Source organism: Hemiscyllium ocellatum, chromosome 3 (genome assembly GCF_020745735.1).
Source record: "Hemiscyllium ocellatum isolate sHemOce1 chromosome 3, sHemOce1.pat.X.cur, whole genome shotgun sequence".
In the NCBI taxonomy this organism is placed as follows: Eukaryota; Metazoa; Chordata; class Chondrichthyes; order Orectolobiformes; family Hemiscylliidae; genus Hemiscyllium; species Hemiscyllium ocellatum.
Window position 1 is genome coordinate 134,262,768 of NC_083403.1, and position 15,035 is coordinate 134,277,802.

At 42.2% G+C, this 15,035-nt stretch overlaps 1 protein-coding gene across 1 annotated transcript in view; it reads right to left on the reverse strand.

Annotated features, from left to right (window-relative positions):
• The window catches only part of LOC132808013 (structural maintenance of chromosomes protein 6-like), a 125,180-nt gene that overhangs the window by 98,867 nt on the left and 11,278 nt on the right, over window positions 1-15,035 (reverse strand). The window contains exon 4 of the mRNA XM_060821910.1: window positions 9,552-9,657. Coding sequence (XP_060677893.1) covers window positions 9,552-9,657 — 106 coding nt within the window. The remainder of the gene's footprint in view (window positions 1-9,551; window positions 9,658-15,035) is intronic.

The following is a 15,035-nucleotide window of genomic DNA, read 5'->3' on the forward strand; positions in this document are numbered from 1 at the left end:
TAAGAAATCTGGTGTTAGCTTGTATCAATACTCAAAGAACACACACCCCATCATCAAACAGAACACACTGCCAACTATTTTTTTTTAAATTCACTTATCACCCTTTCCAGAGGGCAATTAAGTGTCAACCACATTGCTGCGGGGCTGGAGTCACATGTTGGCCAGACCAGGTAAGGATGGCAACTTCCTTCCATAATGGACATTCAATGTTTTTTATTCTGACAATCGAAAATGGGCTCATGGTCATCATTAGACCCTAATTTCCAAATTTAAAAAATATTGTATTCAAATTCCACCATCTGACATAGCACTATTCAAACCCAGGTCCCCAGAACATTGCCTGGGTCTCTGAATTTAATAATCCAGTGATAATACCACTAAGCCATTGCCTCTCCTTGTATCCCCGAATGAAACCACTGTCTGATTGTGTGATAATTTAAATAAAAATAATCTTGGTTTCATACACTTTAGAAATGCTACCGTTGAGACAAGCATTTTGCTGGCAGTTCATTTCACAGGATAGCAAAGCTGAGAATTTTAGCTGATGGTGAATTTGACTCATTGTTGACACTGCACTTAAACTGAAACCATGCTGCAGGAACAGAAGGTTCTGCTCCAGGCTGATCACAAAAATGGAGTGATCAGCAAAACTATTGGCTAGAACAAATTGAATTACTGCATGCTTTGCCTTCAGCATAGAGCAGAACCTTCTGTTCGTACAATATGTTGTTTTTTTTTCTCATCAGTCTAAGTGCAGTATCAGCTTTTAGACAAATTCACTGTCCCTCCACTGCTCAAGGGTGAAATCCAACAGACTAACACGGCAATGACCCATAACAATGATGGTAATGGGATTGAATTCTACAGTAGGTTTGAGAGGGAGAAAAGGCTGTGTCATGAATCAAGGTTTTACATTAGATAAAATGATCTCAGAGGGGTAATGCAGCAACCTTTCCTACAATAAACAGGAAAATGATGGATAAAGCTACAATGAACAGGGTTTCAATAAAACTTGGTAATAACAAGAAACCTGTGCAACCTAAATGATCCATTTGACAAGGGAACTGAGAAATAAAATTCATATAAGACTAAATTAATTCACAAGGATATCTTTAACCACATTTAAACCTCTTTTAAAAATGTCATTGTCATCAGTACCCAATGCAAATAAGTCATCAAATTAAACTGTTTTGGTTGTGGCAACATGGTAATTAATCCCTTTCTGGACTAAATTTGACATTTTCTCTTTGAGAACTATCCCTCCACATCAAATCATCTCTTTATCCATATACTGAATTAGATATTCTGCATTTTCAAGCAATCTGGTAATGTTAATAATGTCCCATGGTTTGCACAAAACATCAAGCCATGTATCATGCATTTTCTGCTCTTCATTAAAACTCAGTGTCCTATTCAACTCATTCAACTGTGCATCACCTGCTGCAGAAGTGACTCTTGAATGGTTGAGATAAATCTCCAAAGATTAAAATATGGACTTTAGGTCTCTGTTGTAATTCTACCATCTTGGTATTCACCGACCTTAAGGACATTAGCAGACTCAGTCTGCAAGGCCTCTTAGAGAGAAGCTCTGGAGTCTCAGTTGCTCTGCTGAGACAGGTTAGCGCTCCTGAGGCAGTTTGGTGATTGCAAGGGCAATTCAACATGTTGGCATTTACACTGTGCTGCACGACAGTGATGAAGCAAACAAGTTCTACAGCAGCAGATTTACATTAGGAATACAACTACCTGAAAAGTACTGAGATGTGTTCAAACATTACTGCAGTGATGCATTAAAAGTGGATCTAAAGCCATGATCCAATTACCTTTGAGTCTCACAAAAGCAAAGAAGAAGCATTTGTATCGAATCATATCAAGGTCGATGGATTCTCGGGTGCCTTATTTCATGTTACATATCAGCCTTGAATTCTCCAAGTGTGATGAGACTTGCACAGCTGCCATGGCAACAAGTAATTGATTTTCATGAAGTCTGACACTTGGAAATGTGATTTATGAAAATAAGCAGCTGACAAAACCAAAGTTTCCCAGGAATTCCCAAAAGTGTTGCTGAACATTTTGATCCTGTAATACCAACCCTAAAACCAGGGATGTTAAATGTAAGATCATCAACAACCATTCCAGTAGAGAACTGAAGAGAAACCTCTCTACCCAATAGTTAGAATGTGGTATTTGCTATCACTAAGTATTAGAGGCGGAAAATATAACTGCAAGTGAGGGGGTACAGCACAACTAGACTGATTCCTGGGATAGCACGATTGTCAAATCAGGAAAGGTTGTATTCATGTGAGTTTAAGAAGAACGAGAGGGCACCTCACAGAACTATTTGAAATTCAGGCAAGGCTAGTCAGACAGGATGCAGGATTAACCTTTTCTTATATGGGCCCTATTCATAGAATTTGGAAACTAAGAGTTCCTCTGGTTGAAGGGTAAGTGAGATCGCTCCTCCATTTGGGATCCAGCACAGATACATAAGGGTCCAAGGTCGGGGAGACCACAGTGCTTGGGTTGGGATCCAGACCTGGGACCCAGGATTTCTGTCCTTGCCTCTATATCCCATCACCACCACACACTCATCCTGTTCAACTCTGAACACTTCAGGGAAAGGGGGACACAGGCTGAACCCTGGTCCCTCTTCAGTTTTATACAAGCCGAGGATTTGCTAAGCCAGTTCCCAATCAAAGTCAACAGCTCCAAATGTCAGATGTACTTTCCATTATTTAATGAGTATCATGATTCACAGAAGTACACAGATTTAATACCTGACATTCCAATCTTTACAAACAACAGTCCAGATGGTTTCTACATCTCTTGTGAGTTAGTTCCTTGTAAACTGAATATACAGTCCATTCTGCTATAACCCGTGTTTCTTCAATGCAAATTGGCTAGAATGTGATTGAAGAATTTAAACCATTATTAATAGAATGCAAATTTTCCTTACCTGTATGGGCTATAATGCGATTCCACTCCTATTGGTTTAAATGGTGCTGCTATTACATAATTTTCTTGTAACGCAGGATCGCATGGGAATGGAACTACCACGTTATGTCAGAACAGATTGTAGCTTGGTGTCAAAATAATAACATGAATTAAATCAAAAGCCCTTCCCAGGCCACATAACAAAAGGTGTAGAGGTGATCGAGGCTCTTTCTAAATAAAACATTATGTGGCCCAAATTAATTAGCCTTCAAACAATTACTTTGACAGTATCATCACCATTAGAGAGACAGGTGAGTTTTACTTTGACCTATTAAATTGCTGAGTTATGGTCAAGTGTTGTTTTATCCAATCGTCAAACAGCAACCTGAGTCTTCTTGTACTATGATGGTAATGTCCCTACCTCTGAGCCACAAGTCCTGGGTTCAAGTCCCACCTGCTTCAGAGACGTGACATAACATGTCTGAACAGGTTGATTCAGAAATATCTCAGACAGGGATTCCAAAATTTTCCTGTTTGTGTTGGCTCTTTAAAAAAACTATCAACCTCCCCATAGTCCTTTCCCAGTTTATCTCCCATTTGCTCTGCAAGTTACTATCGAATCTGCTTCTTTTGCTCTTTAAGACAATACTTTCAACATCACAACAAATTACTGTGTAAATAAGATCTGCAGCAACAGAAGTCCAGATCATCTGAGCTGCACCAATCATTACAGTCTTGTTGCCCAGCCCAAACTAAACCATAGCTAATGCTGGTTCTTGCTGGGTTGTCTAAGACTGGCTTCTCCCGAGACGCACAGCACAATGTCATTTAAGAGCTTCATCACAGCACTGGACTACCACAGCAAGTTAAGGCATGCCTTCTTTGTTAGCACAAACTGCCATTAGATTTCAACAACCAGTGTGAATGTTCATGAATGGGTAGAAATTCATGATTGGCTGAGAGGTGGTTAGGATGACACATGGTGGGGGGTAGTCAGATGGTTGGCGGTGTGGTCATTTCTGGTTGGGAGGGGTAGTTGGGTCAAGTCAGGAGGAATAGTAAGGTTGGGGGGAAGCTTGATTGGAATGGCAATCAATTCGAGGTGACCAATGGCTGATTGAATTGAAATGAATTGAATTGAATTGAATTGTAGAGTCATAGAGATGTATAGCATGGAAACAGACCCTTCAGTCCAACCCATCCATGCCGACCAGACATCCCAACCCAATCTATTTCCACCTCCAGCATCCGGCCCATATCCCTCCAAACCCTTCCTATTCATATACCCATCCAAATGCCTCTTAAATGTTGCAACTGTACCAGCTTCCACCATTCCTCTGGCAGCTCATTCCATACACATAACACCCTCTGTTGAAAAAGTTGCCCCTTAGGTCTCTTTTATATCTTTCCCCTCTCACCCTAAACCTATACGCTCTAGTTCTGGATTCCTCAACCCCAGGGAAAAGACTTTGTCTATTTATCCTATCCATGCCCCTCATAATTTTGTAAACCTCTATAAGGTCACCCCTCAGCTTCCAACACTCCAGGGAAAACAGCCCCAGCCTGTTCAGCCTCTCCCTATATCTTTTCTGAACCCTTTTAAGTTTCACAACATCTTTCCGATAGGAAGGAGACCAGAATTGCATGCAGTATTCCAACCAATGTCCTGCACCGTCGCAACATGACCTCCCAACCCCTGTATTCAATACTCTGACCATTAAAGGAAAGCATACCAAACACCTTCTTCACTATCCTATCTACCTGCGACTCCACTTTCAAGGAGCTATGAACCTGCACTCCAAGGTCACTGTGCTGTACTGTTCTATGTTCTATGACCCTACTTGTCCAACTCCCTTCGGCTCTACCCTTCTCACTGACTAATCACAGCCTCCTGCATCAGCCTATCGTCATCCCACCGACCTTCCTCCCAGCCCTACTTCCTCCCTCTATTTATTTCATAGCCCACTTCCCCATCCCCAGTCCCAATGACAGGTTCTGACCTGAAACATCGACTCCCCTGAAACATCGACTCCCTTTCTTCTGTCCTATTGCCTGACTTGCTGTGCTTTTCCCAGCTCCACTCTTAATTCATTCTGACTCTCCAGCATCTGCAGTCCTCACTATCTCCAAGATATTTGAAAGAAGAAACCAGATTGATGTATAAAGGAATGGTTCTGAGGGGGTTAATGTTGTGCATGAGATCTCAGTGGAATCCCCATTGTATAATATTCTGATGGGATTGTCTGGAAAATTGAGGATTTCACTGGATGAAATCTACACTTGGAATCTTCTGAAAGTCTTCATTTTAATCAGAGAATTTAGAGCGATACATTGCAACTAAGTAAAATAGTTACTCAGGAAAATTTAAACAATTAAATACATTGTCTAACTCCTGCATAACTATTCAACATACCCCAACATTACTTAGCTCATTCTTTAACTACACCTCCCCTACCTCTTACATGCCATAGACCCTGCCTTGACTCCTTCCTTGAGACCTGAATCACCCCGACTTCTGGTGCCAGACTTGACCCTTCATGCTGTTCATCATTTCCTGTCAAACCCCCTCAATCCCCCTGCCCAGTACCCCAATGGATACAACCCAACATTTATCCCCTGCCAGACATGACCCATCCCTATTATCCTCACCTCTCCACCACTGTTGCTGTAGCCCCACACCCCTGCCACTGGAGCTGACCCAGATTCGACCCCATGCCACCCGTTCCCCCCAACCCATTCCCTGCCCTGGGTGCACTCCCCTCACCATCTTCCTGTGGCACAGCCAACTCTCCTTCCCCCTCCACTGGACACTCTACCATCTGCATGTAATGATCACTCTTCAGAAAATCTGGCCCAATTTTGTTAATATCACCTCTGTAAAGACTAAACAGTGTTAAAACCTTGTCTACAGATTATTATTAACAAACAGAGTTGTTATCTCTCGTTTGATATCCGTGCCACATGGTAGTGAGGTGAAGAACAGAGAGAGATATCAGCTAAACACGTGGCTGCAGGGATGGTGCAGGAGGGAGGGTTTCAGGTTTATGGATAATTGGGCTCATTCTGGGGAAGGTGGGACCTCTACAAACAGGACGGTCTTCACTTGAACCACAGGGGTACTAATATCCTGGGTGGAAAATTTGCTAGTGCTATTCGGGTGGGTTTAAACTAGCTCAGCAGGGGAATGGGGACCTGTGGTGTGGTTCCAGTGCACAGGAGGATGAGAGTAGGGAGGGCAGGGACAGGATTTCATGGTCACAGGAGTGTGCTGGCAGTTGGTTTGAAGTGTGTCTACTTCAACAGCAGGAGTATCCGGAATAAGGTAGGTGAGCTTGCAGCATGGATAGTTTTCTGGGATCTTGATGTTGTGGTCATTTCAGAGACATGCCTAGAGCAGGGTGAGGAATGCATGTTGCAGATTCCAGGGTTTAGATCTTTCATTAAGATCAGAGAAGGTGGTAAAAGAGGGAGAAGGTGTGGCATTGTTACTGAAGGACAGTATAATGATGGCTGAAAGATCTTTTGATGAGGACACATCTACTAAGGTGGTATGGGCTAAGTTTAGAATCAGGAGATGAGAGGTCACACTGCTGGAAGTTTTTAATAGGCTTTCACAACGTTCCAGGGATGTGGAGGAGAGGATTGGCAAAACAATTCTGGGCAGGAGTGAAAGGAACAGGGTGGTCATTATGGGGGATTTTAACTTCCCTAATATTGACTGGAAATGCTATAACTCTAGTACGTCGCATGGATCAATTTTTGTCCAATGTGTACTGGAGAGTTTCCTGATGCAGTATGTCAAAGGACTAACAAGAGGGGAGGCCACACTGGATCTGATGCTTGGTAATCAACTAGACCAGGTGTTTGATTTAGTGGTAGGTGAGCACTTTTGAGAGAGTGCTCATAATTTGGTTTAGTTCAGCAATGGAAAAGGATAGGTACATTCCAAAGGGCAAGAGTTATAGATGGAGGAAGGACAATTATAATGTGATTAGGCAAGACTTAGGAGGCATAGAACAGGGTAGCAAAATGCAGAGGATAGGGACAATCAAAATGTGGAGCTGGTTTAAGGAAAAGATATTGCGTGTCCTTGATAGGTATGTCCCTGTCAGGCAGGGAGGAAGTGATAAGGTAAGGGAACCGTGGTTTACTTAGGAAATTGTATCTCTTTTTAAGTGGAAGAGAGCGGCTTATGTGATGTTGAGATGAAATGGTTCAGATGAGGCAATGGAGAGTTACAGATTAGCTAGGAAGGATTTAAAGAGAGAGTTAAGAAGAGCATGGAGGGGACATGAGCAGTTTTTAGCAGGTAAAATAAAGGAGAACCCTAGAGTTTTCTATAGATATGTGAGGAATAAAAGGATCACTAGGGTAGGAATAGAGCCAGTCAAAGACAGAAGTGGGAAGTTGTGTGTGGACCCTGTGGAGATCGGAGAGGTGCTAAACAAATATTTCTCATCTGTTTTCACTCAGGAAAAGGAGAATATTATAGAGGAGAAGACTGAGATATAAGCTATTAGACGAAAAAGGATTGAGATTACCAAGGAGGAGGTGTTATCAATCTTAGAAGGTGTGAAAGTAGATAAGTCCACTGGGCCAGATGGGATTCATCTGAGGATTCTCTGGGAAGCTAGGGAGAAGAAAGCAGTGCCTTTGGTCTTGATCTTTGAGTCATCGTTGTCTACGGGTTTAGTACCAGAGGACTGGAGGATTGCAAATGTTGTGCCCTTGTTCAAGAAGGGCAATAGAGGTGACCCAGGTAATTATAGACCAGTGAGCCTTATGTCTGTTGTAGGAAAAGTTTAGGATGGATTATAAGAGATAGGACTTATAATCATCTCACAAGCAACAGTTTGATTGGAGATAGTCAACATGGTTTCGTCAAGGGCAGGTTGTGTCTCACAAACCTCTGAGTTCTTTGAGAAGGTGACCAAGCATGTGGATGAAGGTTGGGCAGTCGATGTGGTGCACATGAATTTCAGTAAAGCTTTTGATAAGGCTCCACATGGTAGGTTATTGGAGAAAAGGCAGAGACATAGGATTGAGGGTGATTTAGAAACTGGCTTTATGTAAGAAGGCAGCAAGTGGTGGTTGATGGAAAATATTCAGCCTGGAGTCCAGTTACTAGTGGTGTGACATAAGGATCTGTTTTAGGACCACTGCTGTTGTCATTTTTATAAATTACTTAAACGCAGGCATAGGTGCATGGGTTAGTAAGTTTGCAGATGACACTGAAGTCGGTGGAGTGGTGGACAGTGTAGAAGAATTTTACAGGTTGCAGGGGACTTGGATAAACTGCAGAATTAGGCTGAGAAGTGGCAAATGGAGTTCAATGCAGATAAATGTGAGGTGATTTACTTTGGAAAGAATAACAGGGCAGCAGAATACTGAATCAATGGAAAGATTCTTGATAGTGTGGACGTGCAGAGAGAGCTTGGTGTCCATATACATAGATCCCAAGAGTTGCCACCCAGGTGGATAGTACTGTTAAGAAGGCATACGGTGTGATCAGTTTTATTGGTAGAGGGATTGAGTTCTGGAGCCATGATGTCATGCTGCAACTATACAAAACACTAGTGCGGCCTCACTTGGAATATTTTGTAAGTTAGAAGGGAAGGTCATAGGTGGACTGTTTCTTTGCTGGAGCAAACTGATGAATGAGATCAACTCAAGGTTAGATAACAAAATTATGATGTAAAGTCTAGACTGATCAAGGACAGAAAATTTGTGCAAATGCTCAAGAAACTTAGGACAGAAACCTATCCAGTCTGTTCTGATATAACACAATAGTTCCATTCCTGTGTGATCCTGCATTACAAGAAAATCGCGTAATCGCAGCACCATTTAAACCAATGGGACAGGAATCACATTACAGTCAATACAGGTAAGGAAAGTTTACATTCTGCAAATAATGGTCTAAATTCTTCAATCGCTCTGTAACCAATTTGCAATGAAGAAATGTGTGTTATAACAGAACCAACCAAATTCTATAAAGTTAATCTTATTGGGTAGGGCGGAGGAAGGCCTATCAATAGTCCATCCAGGTCCATGTTTGATAAAGGATATACAAGAAGAGGTGTTAGGTGGCCTCAGTGCAGTCGATCAGTAAAATGGAAATTCATACTATCACTTGTGAGTAGTTTGAAGGTGTGAGAACTGAGAAGAAGAGGAAAAAGAAGAAAGAAAGTGCTCGTTGATCATGCCAGCAATCCTGGAGCAAGACTCTCAACTTTGCTGTATAAATAGTCTTTTGTCAACCAAACTCTGACACTTCTTAAGCTCTGACTAACTTAGCATCTCAACATCTCGATATTTAGAAAGATGAAAATCACTACCAAGCTCAATCTAAATGACTCATTGATCTTCTCTATATCTTAGGTGCAGATTGTTGCTAAGGCCAGCTGATCATTGCAGGATATAGTTTGGGAAAATATACAAATCAAGACTCCTACTTAACCGTGCTGCAGTACCTAGTGAACACTTACATTTTTGATTCTCAAATTTATTTCTCTAAAAAAAAGATATTGAAGGTTAAAAATGTGGCTCAGAAATCTGTTTTCCAATCACAAGAAATTTACCAAACAGAAAAATTGTAAAATGTTACCGTAGCATCTTACTTTTGACCAGTTCTCACAAAATCCTTGATGGAGTGTCCTCTGTTCGTGGTCATAGCTTTCCCTCCAAGTCCAATTATAAGAGCGGTCAGTAAAGCACTCTTTCCACCTGGAGCCAGATAAAAGCAAGAGGTCACTAGGGGTCATATCAGCACAATTTAGGTGTAATCAACCAACACAGAAGATTGCAGGTGTTAAAAGTACGGACGGTGGACAAGCCAACTTACTTTCATGTTTGCTGCAATATTTTACATTGGGTCAATTCAGTGATTGCCTGAATAAGGCCACTCTGCCTCAGAACAACCTCAGTTGAAACTGAGAGATTCCACTGATGATGCTGATTCATGAAGCTCCTTCAAATTATATTCGTTTCCTTAACCATACAGACTCTTAAAAAACACTTTCTAGAAGAATTTAAAGATCCAAAAAATGTCTTTTTTCACAATGGAGCTGAGAGATACTTATATGTGTGACTATTTGGAGTGATTCATAGCCTTAACTCAGTCTCAGAGTTAAACCAGATCAGGAATGCTCCCTTACAATCTCTTCAGTTAAGTCCAAGCCATTCAGCTCTGAGAGTTGCCTCCTCTGGGTCTAAAAAATTGATGGAACCATCTCTCAAGAAAGACTAACAGAGAATTTTGCCTTCTTCCAAATAGCTTACTTTGTTTTCCAATAAGCATTAGTTAGGCCATCAGTAATTCAAATTTATCAAGACCTGGATGCACTCTTCAAGTTAAAGAGAGCAGTTTCATTCAGTTGTATCCAGAAAATGATGTGAGATGATTTATTGACTTTTACAAATGCATTAAAAGACGTTAACATGCAATATACACTTCATGCAGTCAAATATACTACTGTACTAAAAGCTATAAAAGATGGAAAGCAAACTTTTACTTCAAATACAGAATCCAAAAGTTTAATATTATGGCAATTATCTTAGAATATCTGTTAAAATTCAAAGTAAAGCATTCCCTGAAACTTGCTTGCTGATTGTAAGATATTTGCTCTACTTATTAAAGAAGGCAGCTATAGAATTGTTGTTTGAGGCAACAAGCAAATTCTCAGCATTCTAAAGATAATACTGTTCTTAATCATACTTCACAATGTGGCTAATGCTGGATCCTTCTCCCTTCCAAATAAGAATCTATCATTTAATATTATTTAAATTGTTGGAAAAATCCCTTAAGAAGTTGAGAGATTTTAACTGGTCAAACTGTTTATAATGTCTTATAATAATCGAACGATGATTTTACTAATTCATTACTATGTTTATTCTTTAAAAGCACTATTCTTTTAAAGCAAGGATCATTCAGTAATTTTTTTAGCATCTGTCAACATCTGTTTGGTATCAGTAATGTTCCACTTTGTGATTGCTCGTTCATCCTTGATTTCATTCCTTTGTGTCATTTCAGAGCACTCACTTAAGCTTCGACTGTCATATTTACATCCTAAGATTGCAATGTGTATTTTTTTTATATATGAGCAACTTATTCATCAGATTTAGGTCTTATTCCGCTCCATGCATTTATTAATTAATAGTGTGCATGTATGACCTTATAATGTTGGCCTGTTTTGCCTAAAAGGGAATTTCCTGACTTTTGTTTGTAGCAGAGCCTTGCATTGAGGGATCTGTTTTGTTAACCTTTACCTAACCAAAGGTTTTAGGTTTAACTGAATTCTATTTAATTAGTTATATTGTTTCTCAAATATATCAGCATTGCATATACTCTCTTTGCATTGTAAAGGGTTCAATTTTGATTCTTTAAAAGTCATTTTCAGTGATTTTAAATCAGATTATTCATATATTGAAGACTGGATTCCCTTACTAAAAATACTTGTTGTTATAAATCAAGCTGTATGAATCAAACTGCACCAAGTTACCACTCAAAGAAATCAAGGAATGCTCATCAGCAGAAAGGAAAACATGCATATTCTATTATGAAATAAATGTTAGCAAGCCCTTGAAGCATACCACAACAATAGGATTGTGGAATGATTCAGCAAGGACCATCAGGACTAGATGATGTATTTCCAGCATTTTTTTTGTGTGATAGTCCTGGAAGAACGTATCATCTGTGGAAATTGACGAGCAAGAGATTGATAGTGGCATGTGAGGATGGTCAAGAGAAATTTTCATTTTGCAATCATCATAACTCAGAACTAATCAAAAGCAGCCTATGTAGTTAATCCTCTGAAGTACAGTCAATGCTGCTTTACACATGAATATAACAGTTATTTAACATGCACTTTCACAATTAAAAACACCACGAACGGTCAGCTCATCACTTTTGTTAAGTTACTTGAGGGTAGAATGTTGGATAAATGGCAGCCCGCCTGCTTTTTGAACAAAGCTGCATAATCTTTAATGTTAGCAATTTTTGAGAAGATTTGTAGCTTAGGTTGATGATGAGTAGTGGAGCACAAATAAGACATGGAGAAAGGGAGAAATTGTGGAAATAATCCACAGTAATGTGGCTACATTTAGCATAATAATAGTTGTAATGTTATTGTATTTGACTTTTGATTTATTCCAACTGATAACCAGCTTAGTTTCCTTGGAGTGTTGTGGAAGTGTTGTAGTCAAACCGATGTAGGGAAGGAAGGGTTAACAGAGCTTTCAGTACATTCTTCCAGAGGCAGTGTATAACTTGAAAGAAATTAGTTGTCTGATTCATAGAAGGAATCATCTGGTCCATCAAATTATTGAATTAGCCTTGGATGAAGTTAAGCAAATTGCTTGGAGCAAAACGACCTTCAAATTCTCTTCCAAGTAACACACTACACAATCATGACCAATCCTTTGACGTCACTGGGTCAATATCCAGGAATTGCTTCCCTATGTGAGTTTGTCAACACATAGCCTGCAGCAGTTCAAGAAGGCATTTGACCATGTCAGCCCCAGTTTGGGTGGTTCTCAAATTCCACTGTAAGGCTGATACTCTGGAGCACTGCACTGTCAGGGGTGCTGTCATTCAGGTGAAACGTTAAAATGAGGCCCTATTTGCCTTCTCTGGTGAAGGCAAAAGATCCCTATCCTGTGCGTCTTGACAAATATTTTTCCCTCAATTAACATCAGAAAAAAACCTCAGACTATATGGTTATTATCAGATTGTGGGAATTTGCCAAGTGTGTACTGGCTGCTATACTTCAGCATTTACAATAGGACTACACTTCAAAATACTTAATTGATCTAAAGGTATTTTGAGATGCTTGATGATGATGAAAGTAGGAGAAAGTGAGGTCTGCAGATGCTGGAGATCAGAGCTGGAAATGTGTTGCTGGAAAAGCGCAGCAGGTCAGGCAGCATCCAAGGAGCAGGAGAATCGAGGTTTCGGGCATGAGCCCTTCTTCAGGAATGATGAAAGTGTGCCAAGCAGGCTAAGATAAAAGGTAGGGAGGAGGGACATGGGAAATGCAATAGGTGGAAGGAGGTTAAGGTGAGGGTGATAGGCTGGAGTGGGGGTGGGGGCGGAGAGGTCAGGAAGAAAATTGCAGGTTAGGAAGGTGGTGCTGAGTTCGAGGGTTGGGACTGAGACAAGGTGGAGACGGGGAAATGAGGAAACTGTAGAAATCTGAGTTCATCCCTTGTGGTTGGAGGGTTCCTAGGCGGAAGATGAGGCGCTCTTCCTCCAGCCGTCGTGTTGCTATGGTCTGGCGATGGAGGAGTCCAAGCTCCTGAATGTCCTTGGTGGAGTGGGAGGGGGAGTTGAAGTGTTGAACCACGGGGTGGTTGGGTTGGTTGGTCCGGGTGTCCCAGAGGCGTTCTCTGAAACGTCCCGCAAGTAGGCGGCCTGTCTCCCCTACATAGAGCAGGCCACATCAGGTGCAGCAGGTGCAATAGATGATGTGGGTGGAGGTGCAGGTGAATTTGTGGCGGATATGGAAGGATCCCTTAGAGCCTTGGAGGGAAGTAAGGGGGGAGGTGTGGGCACAAGTTTTGCATTTCTTGCAGTTGCATGGGAAGGTGCCGGGAGTGGAGGTTGGGTTGGTGGGGGGGGTGTGGACCTGACGAGGGAATCATGGAGGGAGTGGTCTTTTCGGAACACTGATAAGAAAGAAAGAAGCGGAGGGCTTTGAGTCCTTCGTGATGGGGGATGGAGGTGTACAGGGACTTCTTCATTTCCTGCCATACCGACCAGTATCCTTCCACTGACACCCTCCTTCGACTGATTGAACTGGTCCTCACTCTGAACAACTTCTCTTTCCAATCCTCCCACTTTCTCCAAATAAAAGGAGTAGCCATGGGCACCTGCATGGGCCCCAGCTATGTCTGCCTCTTCGTAGGATATGTGGAACAGTCCATCTTCCACAGCTACAATTGCACCAGCCCCCCCCACCTTTTTCTCTGCTACATCGATGACTGTATCGGCGCTGCTTCGTGTTCCCATGAGAAGGTTGAACAGTTCATCCATTTTACCAACACCTTCCACCCCAACCTCAAATTTACCTGGACCATTTCAGACTCCTCCCTCCTCTTCTTAGACCTCTCCATTTCTATCTCAGGCGACCAAATCAACATGGACATTTACTATAAATCGACCGACTCCCACAGCTACCTAGACTACACCTCCTCCCACCCTGCCCCCTGTAAAAACACCATCCAATATTCCCAATTCCTTCATTTCCACCGCATCCGCTCCCAGGAGGACCAGTTCCAATACCAAACAACTCAGATGGCTTCCTTCTTCAAAGACCGCAATTTTCCCCCAAATGTGATTGACGATGCTCTCCAACGCATCTCCTCCACTTCCCGCTCCTCCGCCCTTGAGCCGCGCCTCTCCAATCACCGCTAGGACAGAACCCCACTGGTCCTCACCTACCACCCCACCAACCTCCATATACATCGTATCATCCGTCGTCATTTTCACCACCTCCAAACGGACCCCACCAACCAGGGATATATTCCCCTTCCCTCCTCTATCAGCGTTCCGAAAAGACCACTCCCTCCAATCCAACCTTCAATCCTGGCACCTTCCCCTGCAACTGCAAGAAATGCAAAACTTGCGCCCACACCTCCCCCCTTACTTCCCTCCAAGGCCCCAAGGGATCCTTCCATATCCGCCACAAATTCACCTGCACCTCCACACACATCATTTACTGCATCCCCTGCACCCGATGTGGCCTGCTCTATATTGGGGAGACAGGCCGCCTACTTGCGGGACATTTCAGAGAACACCTCTGGGACACCCAGACCAACCAACCTAACCACCCCGTGGCTCAACACTTCAACTCCCCCTCCCACTCCACCAAGGACATGCAGGTCCTTGGACTCCTCCATCGCCAGACCATAACAGCACAACAGCTGGAGGAAGAGCGCCTCATCTTCCGCCTAGGAACCCTCCGACTACAAGGGATGAATGTAGATTTCTCCAATTTCCTCATTTCCCCTCCCCCCACCTTATCTCAGTCCCAACCCTCGAACTCAGCACCATCTTCCTATCCTGCAATCTTCTTACTGATCTCTCCGCCCCCACCCCCACTCCG